This window comes from Parus major, chromosome 1A (assembly GCF_001522545.3).
Source record: "Parus major isolate Abel chromosome 1A, Parus_major1.1, whole genome shotgun sequence".
NCBI lineage: Eukaryota > Metazoa > Chordata > Aves > Passeriformes > Paridae > Parus > Parus major.
Window position 1 is genome coordinate 52,525,815 of NC_031773.1, and position 18,652 is coordinate 52,544,466.

Sequence of the window (18,652 nt, forward strand, 5' to 3'; positions counted from 1 at the left end):
GAGGGGGCGGCCGGGCCGCGGCGCGGGCGCTGTGTCGCGACTCACCCCGCCTGGCGCGATGCTCCCTGCTGAGGGCGGGCCTCCGCACCCTCTTCCCTCTTCCCTGTTCCCTTCCCCCTCCCCCTCCCGGCGGCGGCGGGGATGACGCACGTCCGGCGCGGTCGGTGCACCAGGGCCCGCCCCCGGAGCTATGCCCGCCGGCGTGCCCTGGCCCACCTACCTGCGGGCGCTGGCGGCCAGCATGCTGGCCATGTTCGCGGGGGCCGAGGTCGTGCACAGGTACTACAGGCCTGACCTTGTAAGTGCTCGGAGGGTCCCGGTCGCTGGTAGCGTGTGTGCGGGATGGAGGGTCTGCTGGAGAGGTTGTGCTTCGGAAAGGCTGCGTTTCTGGCCTGGCGGTGGACAGAGATCAGCCTCTACAGAGGCATCGGTCAGGCCACCAGGACTTCGTTGTGTCCTGCTCTGGGCTCCTCAGTACAAGAAAGACAAGGAATTACTGGAGCGGGTCCAGTGGAGGGTCACGAAGATGATGCAGGGTCTGCAGCGTCTCTTGTGAGAGACGACTGGAGGGGATCTCATTAATGCTTGTAAATACCTAGGTAGTGGGTGCCAAGAGGATGGTTCCAGACTCTTTTTAGTGGTGCCCAGCGACAGGATGAGGAGCAAAAGCCATAAACTAAACCACAAGAAGTTTCACCTCAACATGAGGAACTTCTTTCCATTGAGGGTGGCAGAGCACTGGAACAGGCTGCCCAGGGAAGTCATGGAGTCTTCCCTCTCTCATTCCAAACCCTGAACGCGTTCCTGTGTGATCTGCCCTAGGTGACCCTGCTTGGCAGGGAGCTTGGGCCAGATGATCTCCAGAGGTCCCTTCCAGCTAAGAATTCTGCGATTCTGTGGCTTCTCTGGAGAGTCGCCTCCACTCCGGCCGTAGTACCTTGTGTCCAGAAGGGGTCTCTGCTGGGGGAAGCTGGTTTTGAAATTAGCCTGCAAAAGTAGTGAGAAGGGGCTGTACTGGATTTAAATAGACTTGTTTTCCTCCAGTAACGGAAATGAGGGCAACCGAAAGATGACGTTAGAAATCACGACAGACACGGCTGTCAAAATTACAGTCATAGAACTAAACTCTAAATGAGACCATCCACTAGGGATAATAATGTGTTTTTTCAGCCTCTTGGAGGCCTGACTTGGAAGCTTTCTCTCATCCTCTTGCTCATATATACTTCTTGGTTTTTTTAATTCTCTTGGCTACTTTAAAACGGGAAATAAGTTTTTAAAAATTACCATGCTTGAGCTGTCAGCTCAAAATTCAATCTATGAGGCTTCAGTCATTGATATATGCATTAGAATTTATGTGTTTCGTCTATTTATGCATTTATTCAGAATGATTAAATTATCTATATCTCTTCAGTAGCACAAATTTTGAGGAGCTTCAGTTATTGAAATGTCACATTATCTGGTACCTTTTAAAATTTTATCTCCAGTTTCAGTGCTTAATTTCTGTATCAGGGCAGTAGAAGCAATGAAACATTTTCTTCTATCACCAAGAGTATGTGTGGAAACTTCAACTGTGCTAGAACATCTCCACCAAACTCACTTTAATGCAAAAAGAGGCTTTGCTCCTTTAAAACAAACTGTTTGTTCTTCCTTTCATCTATTTTTTTCCCCAAATTGTATTTTGCTACTTTAAAATAAGTCAAATTACAAAAAGGTAATAATTCTTAAGGTGAATTTTGCTTGTAGGAATTCTATTCCACTCAGAAAAGAGGGCAGTAAAATCACAGTTTAGTTGTCATGCTCTTCCAGAATAAGCTCATTTACTGTTTTGGGAGTTTAGTTTTTCCTCTGTCACAACACTGACATCTTTTTCTGTTTTTAATAGAGCATACCTGAAGTACCTCCTAAGCCTGGAGAACTGAAAACAGAACTGTTGGGTCTAAAAGAAAGATCAAGCGAAATTCAGACTTCACAGCAGTGACCAGAGTTTATTTTCATTGTGAAAATTAGAACTGATAAAATATTTATCCAACTTTTTAAGTTGCAGAAATACATATGTGAAATACTGTGCTCCTGTAATGGGTTTTTGCTTTCCTTTACTCAGAGTTGTGGGCAGCATTAAAAATAAACATACAGTGAATGCTTTTGGTAAAAGTCCCATCAGTTGTGTGCCAAAATGCTTGTGAGTTCTTAAATCTGGATTACATTTTAAGTAACCTTCAGAATAAAGTGTCAAATCATGACACAGAGGTGTCACTGACAGGAAATCTGCTTTGGTCCACTGTAAGGCAGGAATCTTACAGCTTGGTGATCTCAGTTAAAATGAGGCAAATACACAAAGATTACATTGAAATCAGATTTGTTTGTGCTCCATTTGGGCATCTCCATCTGTCTATGGCTGCTTTTGATAGCTGTAAATATGCAAAACTCTGAAACAACAAGTGCAGGTTTACCTTTCAGTCTGGAAATAGAATCACCACAACACACCAGGAGCTTGAAAATGTAGTCACCATCCTGTGAAGATGGCTCAATAATCCAGTTCTAAATGGTACAATATAGAGCTTGGAAAGGCTGGGATTAGTTTCCCTTCAGAAAGATGCCAGGACAAAGCACAGGCATCATCCTCAGTCGTCATTTAAGTTTAATTCATAAAAAAAGAGTCTGACACACTACCCAGTAAGGAAACAAAAAGCTCCCGAACTCCTACTACTGAAGTATCTGGAAATCTTGTAAGGGCAGAGGGATCCAGAAATGATCAGTGAAAGTGCTACATTTACATCAGCTCTGACTATGAAGCTATTATTTTACTTATGGCTGCATAAACTGGACTGGTTTTCCTAGGAAGAAAGGTTTATAGTTCTTATGCATGTGTATGTGTCTGCTCTCACCACGTTTTACAGCTGTTGGTGGGATGAGCTCCTCTCCTGCTCTTGTGTGCACTTTTTATGTAACTGGATCACATCCTCTCTCTCAGGCACCTTTATCAATGACAACAGGAATTGAGAGAGAGGCTCTGGTAAAAGAGAAATGTTAAGTCCAAACAAAATCTATCAATGAAATAATCTTAATAGATCCACTTCTGGTGAAAAGATGTTGCTGCACCTAAACAAAGCTGAGATTGGCAACCAATTCAATTCCAACCTTCCACTTCAGCAGAAGATAAAGTTTAGCAAAAACAGGACAGTTCAGTATTTTGTTTCTTTTCTAGGGCAGGAACAGTTTTTTGATGATCCTTTAACAAGCCAGCATTCACCAGCCCATGCACTGTTACACTTTTTCAGATTATCACCTCTTACGTTGTTGATTTCTGACATGAAAGATGCATTTCTATTTTCTAGAGGTTTTTCAGATCTAAAGGCTGCAGAGGGAAGTTTCTACAAATTAGGCTTGCATTTCTAAGTGTATCCTGCTGCTACTGGAAACTGAGCAACAGGGAGCTCAGCCTTTTCTAGTGCTGAGGGAAATGTCCTCATTTAGGTGCCCATTTAGGAATAGCAAAGCTGCCAATGCACCAAGTTTTAACAGCAGAGGTGACAGCTCCAGAATCAGTGTAACTGCAGCACTGAAAGAAACAGTTCTGACTGGGAGACACTTCCATTATCAACACCATTTTGCTTCAGAGCTGACAAAAGACCAGGTAAACTTACAAGTGCATTTTGTGCTTATTAATAGCAAACACTTGTCACTGCATGATGCAGAGAAAGCAGCTGGACCAAAGCAATGTTGCACATGATACTCTCAGCTGAAGTATATAAAGAAGCACAAAGCATAACTCTCAAGTCTGCTCTTTATTATTTCTGAAATTTAATCAGTTTTGTCACCCTCAAACCAATTAAAGCAATGAGAACTTCAGCTATACAACAGAACAAAGTTTGCTTAAATCTACAAGTAATTTATGGGTTAAGAATATTGGAGGAGGCCACCCTACACTTCCAATATTCCCCTTTAGTTTGTTAGGCAAAATCCTTCCCCACCATAGAGGAGGTGGGAGGGATCTTTGCTTCTCAGAGGTCAAATGGAGGTGTGGGTAGTAATGATACACTCAGAAATGTATCACTGAAAACAACTGATACTTTAGGAGGTTGATTGCTACAGAGCACAAAGTTTCACTGCTACACTAGGGGGAAGGTGTCCCTGCCCTGGTCAGTAACTTACTGTCAAAGGCTGCTTCTAAAGCTGACAGTGTCGGCTGCTGAGACTGGCATGAGACCACTCAGCCTGGGCCAGTAACAAGACTTCTCTGGGATACCACTGCAGTGAGCAGAAACCACAGCCCCTCAAACCCCCTAGAACCTCCCAAACTAAGCTTCCTTTCCTTGACAGTCAAAATTCAACTCTCTAAACCCTAACAACAACAATCACACTAATACATGGCATATTTTGGGCCATAAAATAGAAGCCTAGTGAAGGGAAAGCAAGATCTTCAGGTCAGTGTTCAGTGCCCTGACCTAATAAGAAAGCTTATTTGGCTTCAGAACACAGAAACTTGTAACTTCACAGAAGTTCTGTTAACAAAACAGAAAAGATTGGTTCTTAAAGAGTATCACCGTGCAGAAGTACTGTTACTATGTCCTTCCACAGATGAAGGCAAAAAAAAAAAATCTGCCAAACCCTCACTGTAAACACTTTTTACCAACTCGGTGAAGGTGTTTTCAAGTAGAGGCACTAGTGAGAAAACACAGTGCTTCATCCAGCCACTACATAAAGCCAACAGAATGAATGGAAGCTCAACCTGTCTACAACTGACCAGGTTTAGCTTCAGTCATAGTAAGTATCTACAGTGCTTTGCCATAAAAGACTAAGAGTGAAAACATTTAGGAATAACGGCATTAAGAATATGTGAAAAGAACTCCCAACCTGTAGAAAACAGAACTGCTGTAGCTACACAAGACAAAGGCAGGGTTTCTAAGTGGCACGGATGATGGTACCAGCTCCCAGGCAGTAAGACAGTTCTGGTGGTAGCTGTCTACATATTTAAGTGAAAGGAAATGTTTTTTTCCCCCCATCCATAAAGTTCCTGCTGTCTATTCTATGGAGTCAAGTCATGGAGCCCAGCACAAGCTCTCAGAGCTTTGCTTCCAATGCCCTTTTTAAGGACCCTATCTCCTCTTTCTCAGGCTTCCAGGAGATACCTCACTCACTCAAACACTTATTTCAATTAGCAAGTTCAGTACAGGTGTTAGCTATCAGGTATATTTGGCTAAGCAGCACAACAGGCCTGTAAACATAAATCCCAGCCACAGGCAGATGCTACACAAGTATTTATGGCTGTGCCAGCATGGGAAGGCCCAAGGACTGCCAACAAAGAGCCTGTTTGCACAAAGGATCCAAAGACCCAGGATCATACCTTCATTTCTTTCTGCCAGCTCACAAAATGAGCTTGCTATGTATAAATTTGGAGTTGGTGGTGTTTGGGAACATTTTATTTTGTACATGACAAGATTTTACACCAAGTCAGTTAAATAATACAAATTTACATTCATGAGGAATGTTTTTAGAAAAGTGAACTTAAAAAAAAAACCTCCTTTACCCTTAAAACCCCATCCCTCAACATTTTACAGTGGAAAAAAACAAAACAATCTAATTCACATTCCCTCTTAACCCCCCAATGCAGGACAGTAGTTGAGTGCAGTTTACAGTTCATCTTTCACATCTGTGGATTCCTGTGAAGACAGAAAGAGAATCAGAATATTACTTTTTGAAAGTGGAAAATAGTTACAAGAACTTCCAGAAGAACAGAAATTTATATTACTGTCATTGCAGGTTATACTGCTCTGCAAACCTAACAGTAGTGGCATCAAACTTAAGTAGGTTCAGTACAATAAATACTGTTTCTCAAATCTATTCTTATCTGACATTTAACAGTAGGAAATTACATTGCTATAATATTTGCACTAATCACTGGATATCATCTTGCAGGTCTCTTCCAAAAGCAACCCAAGAAAGCAGGCCCAGTTGGGACCTCAAAACAACTTTCCAAGTTAGTATTATCAAAAAGCTATGGTATTAGAAGAGTTCAGCATATCCATCAAGACATAATTAAAACTGCAGCTATGAGCTGACTTCACATGACAGGTGAACTGTTCAGGAGCAATGTTGTAGTCTGGAGTGCTGTTCCAAGCCTGTATTGTAAGCATTTAAAATCGCACTCTTGCTGATTTGTTCATGTTTTTGCCCACAAGCTATGGAAATACCACGGGTAATTATCTTCACTAGAGGATTTGCTGCCATTTTCTTGCCACAGGGCACTGTTACAATCTCTAAGGCTTAATTTCACTCCAGCTTTGAACATACCTCAGTGTCATCTTTTCACAATAGAGTTTAATAATAAATTTGTGCTGCAGTTTTTTCCCTCCCCCCTCCAAGAAAAGCCTGGATCATCTAACACTAAAATCTAGTGTCATGAAAGGCAAAGTGAACAACTTTATTGCCAGGAAGCACCTACAGACAAAGTTGCACATAAATATTGTCTAGAAAGCATCAAACTTGAGGCCCTACCTTCTGTGTTTCACTGTCCTCAGCATCAGCATCCACTTCCTCTTCATCCTGCTCTGCCTCCTCAGCTGCATCTTCAGGCTCTTCAGGTTCCTCATCCACCTGTACACAAAGGTCACAAGCAATTTGCTTTACTTGCTTAGGCTGCTTAACTAATTGTGCACTACCTAAATACAGGCTGTGGAAGTTTTCACTATCATTTCCTAACATTTGCCACAAGCTACCTGAAGGAAAAAGTAAGATCTGTGTAGCACTGATCCACTGCAGCAAAACAGCCAGCAGAAGTTCTTGAAAAGGATTATGAGAACCTGCACTACTTGTACCCAATTAGGAATTTCTCCATTAGAGAGACAGGGGCCAAAGGCCTGTGTACTCAGTTTACTCCTAGAGCCAGCACTTAATTAAGGACTGGAAATACTTGATAAGCATAATGAAATAGAATCTCAAGCAACTACAAAGAAGAGCAAGGAATGAAGAATATGAGTATTAAGTACAGACTCATGGCTGGACTTTTGGTAGCCCACTTAAGTGCAGGAAGCTGGATACACTTCATTTTATGCATGTGAATAGCAGCTGCAGTTTTTAAGATGAAGCAACAGTAAGTCAATTATCAGCCCAAGTGGAAGAAAAACTAACCTTTGCATCCAGGTCAATGTTTAAACTCAAACGAAGCATCCTTTCTATTCTGTCTCCATATTCCTTAGTGTCTGGCAACATATATCCTGATCTCAGAGTTGCAGTTTCAAACAATACCACTGCAAGATCTGAAACAGTTTTGTCATCTTCATTTTCCTAACATGGAAAAACACAAGAAAATCAAAACAGACCTGTTAAAGCAGGTTGTATGCAGCCAAGTCAGTCAGTGTTTCACTACTGTTATTTATTTACCTTGACTCGCCTCAGCATGTCCTTGATCAGTGGATGCCTGGGGTTAATTTCAAATGTCTTCTTTTGGCTGGCATAGTAACTGGGAAGAGAAATTACAGCATTTCAAAGAACAGAACTCAATTAGATCTTTAAATCCACATACACTAGTTACAGTCACAGTAACAAGTGTAATCCCCCCAGCCCTTTAATACTGGTGCAACTACAAAAAGCATTTAAGTTACTAAATTCATCTTCTCTTGTCAACAAATGGCAGATACCAAATGCCACTGATGAGTCTTGCATATTGTCTTTACATATTGGGCTTGGAAATAACAATCTAGGGCTATAATGGAGACTAACTTGGTTATAAATGACCTTAAAAACACCCAGGATCATCTGAATTGGGTGGAAGTTTTTATGGGTACACCAAGCAAGGGAGGCCGTCAACTGCATTTCACGACTACTGTTATAGAACTGGAAACTTACTTTGTAGATATATCCTTCCCAGTCTGGTAAGCTTGAGCCTTCATGATTCTTTCCATGTTACCAGACCATCCATACTGACTAGCCACAAGAGCACATGGAGACTGGGTTAAACGTTGAGATAGCACAGCTTTTTCAATCTGTAGGAAAAAAAACCAAACCCCAGAACACATTAATGTTAATTCACAGAACTAATAGCTTACTTACACAGTGAATTAAGTAAATAACTCTGCATTTCCCTGTAAATTCAAGAATTTCTGAGGAATGTCTAGGATGACATTCTAACTAATTATCTTCCTGAATAAAGACAATATCCATACAGGTTTACCCATGAAGAGAGATGCTACTGTCAAGTCTGTGCTCAAATAATCTGCAAAGTATGTTGCAGCAAGTACAATGAGTAAAAATAATCGCTACATATAACACAATATTTTACCTTGTCTTTGAGAGCTTTGTCTTTCATCCAGTTTAAGAGGGGTTCAAATTCCTTTTCCAAGGCTTCCCGACTCTCTTTAGACTTTTCACTTTCTTCAAACTTAACTCCTTCTTTTGCTACGTTCTGAAACCTCTTGCCATCAAACTCTGGCAGAGCCTGAATACAATATTCATCTACAGGTTCAGTCAGATAGATCACTTCATAGCCCTTTTTCAGCAGACGCTCAACAAATGGTGAGGACTCAGCCTAGAATGAAAACATTTAAGGTGTCAGGTTAATTGCATTGCTAGCAGCAGCTACCAAAACCTGTACAACTATCTGGCAAATATTGGTACCAAAAAAACTGAACTGCAGTAGTAACATAAGCATGGAGTCTCCACATTTACAGTAAATAAACAATTCTCAACATTGATGGTACTAAAACTAAAAGCTATAATATACTGTACCCCTTCCTTTCTTTTCACTCTTACATACCTCCTTTCTGCTGGCACCAGCCATGAAGTAGATTTTGTCTTGCTTCTCCTTCATTCTTTCCACATACTGATCAAGGCTTGTGAGGTTGCTTTCATGATGAGAAGACTGGAAGCGCAGAAGTTTAGCGAGTCGGGTACGATTGGAGTGATCCTCAATAACACCAAGCTTCACATTAGTACCAAACTCTTTCCAGAATGTGTCGTTGTACTTTTCCTCTGCAATTTTCTTGATCATATCAAGAGTTTTGCGAACAAGTTTCTTTCTGATCACCTAAAAAAAGCAGCAATACTGAGTTCCAACAATAAGTATTTGGAATAACCCCCAATGCAACCTCACTTTAAGGAACAGATTCCACTTTGTATCCCTGATCTGAAGTAGACAGGTAATCTGGAAACAGCAGTAACTGAGTTTCCTTTACATTAATTTCAGATTCATGTAACAAAATTCATCAAGCTATTAATTCTTCTAAACTTTGCTGCCATTATGTGCTTACAATGAAGGAATTTAAAACCAATTAGCTTACCTTTAACAATTTATGCTGCTGAAGTGTTTCACGGGATACATTCAAAGGAAGATCATCAGAATCCACCTAAATGAGAAAGTAAGTTTTAAGTATATCGGGCAGTATTTGAAGTTAAAAAAGAAATCAAATGCAAGTAAGATTTATAATACTTACAACACCCTTAACGAAGTTAAGATACTTGGGCATCATGTCATGGAAGTCATCAGTGATGAACACTCTTCGAACATACAGCTGAAATACAAGAGCAGAGAGCAGCACCCAAGTTACTTCAGGGTTTTTTTCCTTTGCCACAAAACCACATGCACACACCTTTCTGTCATACCTTAATGAAATCACTTTTTTTGGATCCATATTCATCAAACAGTCCACGTGGAGCAGAATTAGGAACAAACAAGATGGATTTGAAAGTTACTTCCCCTTCAGCAGTGAAGTGGATGTATGCCATTGGGTCATCGTGTTCCTGTGAAGAGAGAATGCTTTCAACTGACATGGGGAAATTACCAGTGAGTTTATACATTTCCAATAATAACACAAGTTTGGCAAATAAGTGCAATTATTTTACAACTAATCCATATAGCCATGCTAGAGTCTACAATAGAGACAAAAGTTTAAGTTACAAGAGCAGAGTAACTCATGTGAAAAGAACCGTCCTGGAGACCTCCCAGGTTTTGCTGGAATTTAACAAGCCAGTCACTAAAAAGTTACCAATAACCAATAGAGTATCATCATACCAAAGTTAAGACACTCTGGAGTAACACATTACACTGTAGTGATACAAAGACAACAGTTCTAGGAAACTCTGTCTCCTTTCTTTCACCACATAAAACAAATACTATAACCCTCAGACTAAATACAAATTTGCCTGTCAAAATTTAAACGCATCAGTAAGCTCCACATGAGCTGCAACATAATACTTTCCAAATCTAGACCAATCAACACTTGGTTGGCAGTACCCTTCTCTCTGGAAGATAAATTCCTGACTGAGAGGTTATACCTTCCAGGCTCTCTGCAGTTCCATCTACTGACAGCAATTAATGAATTCTTCAGAAAGAGTCCATCCTATAAGCACTCTGTTTTATTTACATAGCCAGACAAGCAAACCTCTTGCTTTGGAATCATCTTGAGGCCCTGAACCTACCTTGGAAAAGGTTTTGTAAAAAGCTTTGTATTCATCTTCTTCAACTTCTTTAGATGGTCTCTGCCAGATTGGTTTTATATCATTCATGAGCTCCCAGTCCCACACAGTCTTTTCAACCTAGATAAATAAACACAATAGTATAAAAAAGACTCATTTTTTACTTCAGCGCAGGCCAATTAAAGGCACTCCTGAAGCTAAAACATAAAATAGCATTTAAAAACCTCAAACATGCTTTTTTGTTCTATGCAAAAGATCTGGACATTATGCAACAATCTGGACATCCTCATTTTAAGTATACACATTAGTGCAACACATGGGAACAAAACTTTAGTCTACAGTGTAGTGTGTTCCATGTACATTTAACACATTTACTAAGCACCAGTGTTTCTGTTTTAATGCCACTCTGGAAAATTCTTCTCTGCAGAGTATATTAAATTTAAACTTGTCAACAGTGTCAAATTACAGAATTCCACTACCATTTCAAGCAGTTCATGCAAGTACTTATAATTAGCTGTGACCACATCTTCACAAGGCTACTGCCAATCATCTGCCTGACTTCTACCTAGCCTGTTTCACTTAAAATCTCTCCTACCATCTCACTTTAAAAGGATTTGCTTCTTGAAAGCACACACTACTGAAATGCACGTCTGGAAGACTACCTAGGAAAATTGCTGACATCTGACATGAGTCACAGGACCCCAAGGCTAACAAAAGCTTACCTTCTTAGTTTTTGGTTTCTTTTCTTCCTCCTCTTCTTCAACTGCTGCTTCATCATCTGTTTCTTCTTCTTTCTCCTTTGCTTCCTCCTCTTCAATGGGTTCTTCAACAGTCTCTGTCTAAAGAGACAACCAAAGGTGGGGATTTTAACACCCTGACTTACTACCAGGTATGTTCCAGTATTCTCTCAAACAGCTTCATCTTTCACAGCACTAGCCTGTCTTCTGTTTGTTGCAAACTTCTCTATGAGTAGTATTTTTCAGTTGCTTTTCCATTAATACATACTTTCCTTCAATACACTGGGAGATCACCACACTTAAATTTTTCAATGCTTTACACATAATGCTTATCAGAGACTTGGATTTTAAGTCAGTGCTACACCAAGAAAACATCACAACAGGCCTAAAATCTAAGATACTGCCCTGTTTTTTTACACAAGGGTATCTAGCCATGGCTATGCTTGAGAACTCAACAAGGCTTCCATCTACCAATGCCAGTGGAAGAAAGATCCTTATTAGTAATTAGCATGGTTTCTCCTTTGGTAAAGTTCTTTGACTCAGAATAAAAATAAGTTCCCTTAAAGTTTGTGATTTTTAAAGTTTGTGAACAGACCAGCATCTGGAGAAAAAAATAACTAGTAAAATAGCAGCCAAAAGAGTAAGGAACAGAAGAATTTTAGAAAATGAACAAGAAGGCAGGCCCTTAGTGCTCATGAAAGATCTGGCCAGACAGCTGACATAACCAAAGCTTATACTGGACAATGCTCACTTAAACACACTTACCTTGCTGCTCCACACATAGATGGGGAAGTTTATGAACTGTGAGTATTTCTTCACTAGATTTTTAACAGTGTCCAGCTCAAGGTAATCTGATGCTTCCTCCTTCAAGACAAGGCTAAAGGAAAAAACAAAGCAAAAACCCCAGTAAAGTGCTGGACAAGTATTTTGACAGTTTTATAGCAGAATATACATTTCTTATGCCACTGAGATTGACCAACTGAGCCAGAGCATGGTGTTAATAACCAAGAGTAGGGGATTGATCCACATATGGGATCATTCACTTAAGAGTTGGATTTGATGATCCTTGTGGGTCCCAACTCAGAACAACCCGTCATTTTGGCTGCAGCCATAGCTATTCAGGTTTATGAAAGTGAGCTTTTCTATTAGTTCAGCTCCAAGCATCTCTTAAAAAATACAATCCTTACTCAACCAGCAATTGTTTCACTGGCTGAGGCAGAACACAATATTGGAAAGTTTAAATGAAAACATCAAACTGTATCAATACTTATCAGGATCCTGATGCACCCTCAAGGGCTTTACTTCCACCTAGAGCACCAAGATCAACTTTTTTACACTGAGTGCCTCCTCCAGAAAAACATCCTCTAAATAAATTTACCTGCTCATGGAAGCAATTAAAATAGAACTAGCAAACTACATCCAGTTTGAAATTTGCATCAGACCAGCCTCACTGATACATAAACAGCAGCTAGTTTCCAAGCAAAGCTCTACAGCACCTTTATAGATTTTGCTAGGCCAGAATTGTGTTGAGTGACTGAATGAGCCTGAAGGGAGCTGAACTGTCTGGAACTACTTGCTGAGAGTTGTCAAGACATTCATAGTTTCGTTAGCTCATCTAACAGAACATGAAGTGAACTACATTTCTTTTTGGATGCAGTTTGTATTTTGCATATTTCTATTAAAACGAACAAAAGCTGCATTACAAGAAATAATAAAGCTAAAGTCACTCATATTTCAATAAGCAAAGTGTACCCACAGAACATTTTTTATTTTAAGATTAAACAAAAATCTTACGTTATGGTCGTGCCACGTCCTAAGGTGTTCCCTCTTGGGTCATCAATCACAGAGAATTCATTTGAGTCTGACTCCCAAATATGCTGAGTATCATTGTTGTGTTTTGATGTGACAATAACTCTGTCTGCTACTAAGAAAGCAGAATAAAAGCCAACACCAAACTGGCCAATTAACTCAGATGTTGACTGACTATCATCCTGCATTTCAGTCATCTTGTTTAAGAATTCACTTGTACCAGACTTTGCAATGGTACCCAGGTTTTTAACTAACTCCTCCTTTGTCATGCCAATACCCGTGTCTGTAACGTGAAGCATGTTCTTCTCTTTATCGCACTGAAAAAAAATAAAGAAAAAAATGCAGTTTGACTCCACTGTGAATCTTAATACATGCCAAAGAAAATTCGTACATAGTAGCTATTCAAATTCAAACACACCTGACTACAATAAACTGAATTTGCAGTAACTACAGAAATGAGGAAGACCTTTCTTAAAAGCAGCCCGATACTTCAGTTGCTCTTTATAAAAACAGAAGCATATTTTTACTATGAAAAGAAGAGTCTTTGATAAAGTTCACTCCAAGTTTTCTCACGTGGTCCTAGTTTATATTTGCATCAGTATTAAGCCAAAAATAGAAATTTAATGATGCATTGTGATTTGACATTCCTCCACCACTTCTTTGAAAGAGATATTCATATCTAATTCTTCTTACCTTGATTTTGACCGTAAGTTCCTCATTGCCAGCAAGAGCATTTTCATCAGTTAACGATATCAACCGTATCTTATCTAAAGCATCTGAAGCATTTGAAATAAGTTCCCGCAGGAAAATCTGAAATAGAAACCAGTAGTCAGGAACACCAGGAGAGAGACAGACACACACCTCCCAAAATTCTAACACAATCTGCAGATGAAGGCACTAACCTCTTTATTTTTATATAAAGAATTGATAATTAGCTTCATCATTCTGTTCACTTCTGCTTGAAACGCAAACTTCTCAGATTTCTCTCTGATTTCTTTGATCTGGGATGCATTTAGGCCATCTAGCTGGATAGCTTCTTCCTCTCTGTTAGGACAATGAAAAATCTATCAAGAAGCCTTGTCCACAAACAGAATGACTAATTTAATCAGAAAGTAGCAGCAGTAACACTTAATCACTGATGCAGCACAAAATTACATGATCAAATAAGTCAAGTGCAAGAGTGGCCATCCTTAGCTATATAACCATAATCCAAAAATATAAGTGAAAATTCATGCTTTTTGAGGCTTTTTTGCAAGTTGAGGCATTATTTCATAAAAATTCAGGGAATAATACAGGCAATCTAAAAGCTACTACAATCCTCAGCATGTGGAGCACATTGCAGGACAGGGGACATTTTATGGGCATAGAGCAATTCCATCCACAGGCACTAAACTGACACCATTTACAACATGCATGAGTAAACCCCAATTAACAGCTATCGATTATTGATAAAAACAAACGCTGAACTTTTCTGAATCCAAGTTCTCAAGCTCGTTTTTATTTAGAAAGAAATAAGTCTCTTACAGGAACATTTTATTTCCCCCAGCTAAGTGGATCCCTCTTTTGAATAGAGCTCTCAACTTATTTTTGAGGCATAACTAGTGCTCAAATTGACCCTTCCAACACCAGGGCGCCTGAGGTACCAACCTCTGAACAACTTCATCATCCGTTCGAGACCCTTCTCTGCTTTTGCCCAAGTCATCTTCCACGGTCCCATCTACATCCACCTCATCGGCTCTGACCGACACTGGGAAAACAAGGAAACCAGCGCCCTGAGCCCGATCCCCACACTACGCACTGCCCCAACTTCTCCGCTTACTCCTCCCCACATCTTCAGGCTCAGCGTTGCACCTCGAGTCCCCCGCCCCCCCGCCAGGGGAGCTCGGCCCAGCCGCAGACACGGGAGATGGGCAAGGGGAGGCCCCCTCCCACCCTCCGCCCCCGCCCGTGACGGCGCATGAGCCGCGCGGCCCCCTCCCCCCGCCGCCCCATCCCCGGAGAGGGCAGGCCCGGGCAGGGCAGGCGGGGGCCCGAGCACCGCTTCTCCTCCCCATGGGGCAGACTGAGGGGTCCCGACCGAGACCCCACTTCGCCTCGGCGGCCGTCATTCCCTTCACCCCGGCACACAGTTTGGGAAGGCAGATGGGGAGGGCCTGTTAGCCGGGACCCCGACACCCCTTCGCCAGAACCTTCTAGAAACCCGCAGGCGCTCACCGGCCAGGAGTAGCACACACGCCAGAGCGAGCGCCCAGACCGACTTCATGGCGGCCGCAGTGACAAGAGAAGAGCCCCCGGCGACGCCGCCCCGCGCTCCCCAGCCCGTCCCGCGCCGCCGCCGATCCCGCTGGAGCGGCCGCGACCCTCCCCCTCCGCCTTATCAACCCCAGGGTGGGGGAGGGCCGCGCCACTCTGCCCAATAGCAGCGCACCACGCCAAACATGCAGCCAATGGAGAGCTTGGGAAGGCGGGGTCTGCAGCCGTCGCCGCCAATCGTGACTTTCCATGTGCGGTTTCCTGCGGTCGGAGCGTGGCCGGCGCCGATTGGCGGGCGGAGCCGCGCTCGGCCAATGGCGTGCGCGATGGGGCGTGGCCAGCGCGGCCCCGGGCGGCGCTGCGATGAATGACCCGCGGTGTTTAACGGGGGGACCGCGTGGGGCGCGGCCGCGAGAGCAACGGGGACCATCTCCGCACGCAACACCGGCTCCGACCGCTTCCGGGGACACCCGGAATGCTCATCGGGGAGACGGGGTGCTATGACAATTGGCACTTCCGGTCGCGGCGGCACCCCCGGGTACCGAGAGGAGGGAAAAGTCACGATTAAGGCCATAACCAGCTGGGCCGAGCGGCGGGAGTAGCGCCAGGCCTGGGCCGCCGTAGCCGCCGGCAGGGGCAGGGCGGCGCTGGCGGGTCCCGCTGTGCGCCCCACTGAGCGGGGACCGGAACGCGGTGGGCCGCGTACGCCGTTTCTGCGCGGTGCATGCCGGGAGCTGTAGTTCGCGCCGTCGGTGCCCCGTGGCGCCCCCTGCTGTCGCGGCGCGGGGACACCATGGCTGGGTCCTGCCCGCCAGTGGCTCGGGGCCTCAGGGTCCCGCTGTTGTCCTTGTGCCCCTGGCCTTGGCTCTCCGCTCCTCTCTGCGCGCCTAGTGCCTCACACCGCTATGAGAGAAAACGGCTGGCTTCTGCCCAGCCTCTCTGGGGACTCTCGGTGCTGGTGGAGGAAAAATCAAGCCGGGTGGTTGGCAGGTCTCCCTCTTCTCCAGGTTTCCAGCGCTCATCAGGGCGACCGTTCTCCCGGGAGCTCGTTAGCGCTCCTCAGCCTACCCTGGGGGCCTTTGTTTATCCACCCGCGGAGCGGCGGCTCCAGCAGCTGCCTCAGGTGTGGGGGGACGCGGGACCTGCCGCCCCGGTGCCACCCTGGCGGGCAGGGGCAGTGCGAGGGCGGCTGCCATCTGTGGCACGCTAAAAGGGAGCCCTGCTGCCCCAGGGATGAGACCTTTCCCGTGCATTTCCAGCGTCCCTGGCAGGGCTTGCAGCTTTGGACATGAAATGCAGCCTGTGCGACTGCTGCAGTGCACCGCTGTTAACAGGTTGTGCTAATAAGTTACTTGAAATAGTTTATAACCCCCGTCACCATCCTGAAAAAGTCTGCCCAGGCTTTCATGTGCCAGTCACCTGTTTCATCTTACACGTTTAACACTAGACTGGGGGAAAAACCCCACCAAATACCAAAGGACAAACTTGCAAGCAATGATTTAATGGACTTTGTACTTGGAGAGGAATATATTTGAAAGAGATTGATTGGTGATGTGTAATGCAAAAAACAAAAGCCCTCACTGTGTTTACAATTTCACAGACACAAAGCTTAGTCTGTTGGTAGCTGAAAGTCTTGGCAAAAATAAGTTTATCGTCTTTAGTTATACAATGGGCCAGATAGCTTTTTTTTTTTTTTTACTTTAAAATTCAGTGTTGTACCTTTCTGTCCTCTTGGTAATTAATATTTATGGAACTGAAAAGGAGCCTTTGTATTGCAGTAAAGAATGGTTATCTTTGGGTTCTTCTTAATGAAGTGTCACACTTTAACCCCACCTGGTAACGAAGTCCTGTGCAGCCACTTCCTCACTCCTGCCCTTGGGCTGCAGGAGAGAATCAGAAGAGTAAAAGTGGTAAAACTCGTGAGTTAAGATAAAGATAGTTTAACAGGTAAATCAAAAGCCATGCATGCAAACAAAGCAAAACAGGGAATTAATTCACCATTTCCCATAGGCAGGTGAGTGTCCAGCCATCCCCAGGACAGCAGGGCACCAGCACACACAGCAGTGGCTTGGGAAGACAAACACCATCACTCCCAACATCCCCCCCTTCCCACTTCTTCCCCCAGCTCTATGTGCTGAGCACAGTGCCCTATGGCATGGAATGTTCCTTGGGTCAGTTTGGCTCAGCTGTCCTGCCTGTCCCCTCCCAAATTCTTGTGCACCTCCAAGCTCCTTGATGGTGGGTGAGTGTGAGGGGCAGAAAAGGCCTTGACTCTATGCAAGCACCGCTCAGCAATAACCAAAACATCTCTGAGTTATCAACACTGTTTTCAGCGCAAATCCAAAACACAGCCCTGTGCCAGCTACTGTGAAGAAAATTCTATCCCAGTCAAAGCCAGCACAAGAAGGCAATGTTCAGTTGTGACCTCTTTAAAAGACTCATGAAACTTTTCTGTATGATTTGCAGTTTTAATAGGTGTTCCTCATGAATCACAAATTATATGAGAAGTAAAAAGGACAGTCACTCTTCCAACACATATGTGGAAATGACTGTTAAAAATAAATATGAGAGGTCAATGTCAGAGTTGTAAGTAAAAAAAATCTGTCAGGTTTTTGTTAAGACTTGTGTGAAGATGAAGAATTATTTTCTGAAGATTAGTCCTACTTATTTGAAAATATAATTTCATTATTCAGGAGTCTAAGCACAGAAAGTTTATCTTTTTCTAAGACTCACCTACAAGCAGTTCAGGATTTGATTTCCTACTTGTGCCTCTATGATTCCCAGAGTGAGATATGTTGCTTTATGACTGTGAATGTGCATTTGAAGGACACAGAGATAAACTAAGTAGAATTGTCTTGTAGAATTCTTGCTTTAGAAGATTTTTCTGGCATTTTTGTTTTAGCAGTCATTTTACTGGCAGCAGGAAAATGTAATGTGTTGTGACAATCATTTTGAACACTGGTAACTGGAATAGTAAGAATGCAAACCAATTCTGTTACTGACTGAACTAAACCAACAGAGATTTTAAATTAAGTTTAGTGGAATTTAAATTTTATTGGTTACTTTGCTCCTATGATTATACAGTGTAGAATGTTGCTTTTGAAGGAAATACAAAACCTGATAAATCTGTGTTTGTCTGTTGAATTTAAAGGCTAGACTAGTAAGAAGTGTAATGAGTTTACCAGCATTGATTGCTTGATGTAGATTATACTGTTTGCTTTCATGAATGCCAATTTGGATTCCCCAGGACGAAACTGATAGGCAAGCATGAGGCAGCTGAGTACTTATGATCTCAGAAAGTAAGTTTATTTTCTTTACAAGGAGGCTGTAAATTGGAGAAAATTTCAGCTTAATTTCAGCTTAAAAACTTAAGGGAGCTTTTAAGCTCTTTGCTGCTCTGACTACTGCTGCCATTCAAAAGAAGTCTGAATATCACCTTTCAG

The 18,652-nt window shown here is 42.8% G+C and overlaps 2 protein-coding genes across 2 annotated transcripts; one reads left to right on the forward strand and one right to left on the reverse strand.

Annotated features, from left to right (window-relative positions):
• The first annotated feature begins 78 nt into the window (after positions 1–78).
• C1AH12orf73 (chromosome 1A C12orf73 homolog) lies at positions 79–2,160 on the forward strand. Its single transcript, XM_015627580.3, has 2 exons — positions 79–298; positions 1,883–2,160. The coding sequence occupies exons 1-2, from the start codon at positions 191–193 to the stop codon at positions 1,976–1,978; spliced, it is 204 nt and encodes a 67-aa protein (XP_015483066.1). The 5' UTR covers positions 79–190; the 3' UTR covers positions 1,979–2,160.
• Positions 2,161–5,391: 3,231 nt separating this feature from the next.
• On the reverse strand, positions 5,392–15,321 carry HSP90B1 (heat shock protein 90 beta family member 1). Its single transcript, XM_015627568.3, has 18 exons — positions 15,171–15,321; positions 14,604–14,703; positions 13,859–14,000; positions 13,650–13,766; positions 12,942–13,273; positions 11,913–12,024; positions 11,133–11,249; positions 10,414–10,530; positions 9,598–9,735; positions 9,429–9,506; positions 9,276–9,341; positions 8,753–9,022; positions 8,279–8,524; positions 7,846–7,982; positions 7,381–7,459; positions 7,129–7,284; positions 6,496–6,594; positions 5,392–5,660 (listed from the first exon to the last, which is right to left on the reverse strand). The coding sequence occupies exons 1-18, from the start codon at positions 15,217–15,219 to the stop codon at positions 5,631–5,633; spliced, it is 2,385 nt and encodes a 794-aa protein (XP_015483054.1). The 5' UTR covers positions 15,220–15,321; the 3' UTR covers positions 5,392–5,630.
• Positions 15,322–18,652: the final 3,331 nt, after the last annotated feature.

Coding starts and splice junctions, on each gene's coding strand:
- C1AH12orf73 (XM_015627580.3), top strand. CDS start 191: ATGCCCGCCGGCGTGCCCTGGCCCACCTACCTGCGGGCGCTGGCGGCC. Junction 299..1,882: donor GGTACTACAGGCCTGACCTT/GTAAGTGCTCGG, acceptor TGTTTTTAATAG/AGCATACCTGAAGTACCTCC.
- HSP90B1 (XM_015627568.3), bottom strand. CDS start 15,219: ATGAAGTCGGTCTGGGCGCTCGCTCTGGCGTGTGTGCTACTCCTGGCC. Junction 9,023..9,275: donor AGCAGCATAAATTGTTAAAG/GTAAGCTAATTG, acceptor TGCTTTTTTTAG/GTGATCAGAAAGAAACTTGT. Junction 7,285..7,380: donor ACATGCTGAGGCGAGTCAAG/GTAAATAAATAA, acceptor TTTCCATGTTAG/GAAAATGAAGATGACAAAAC.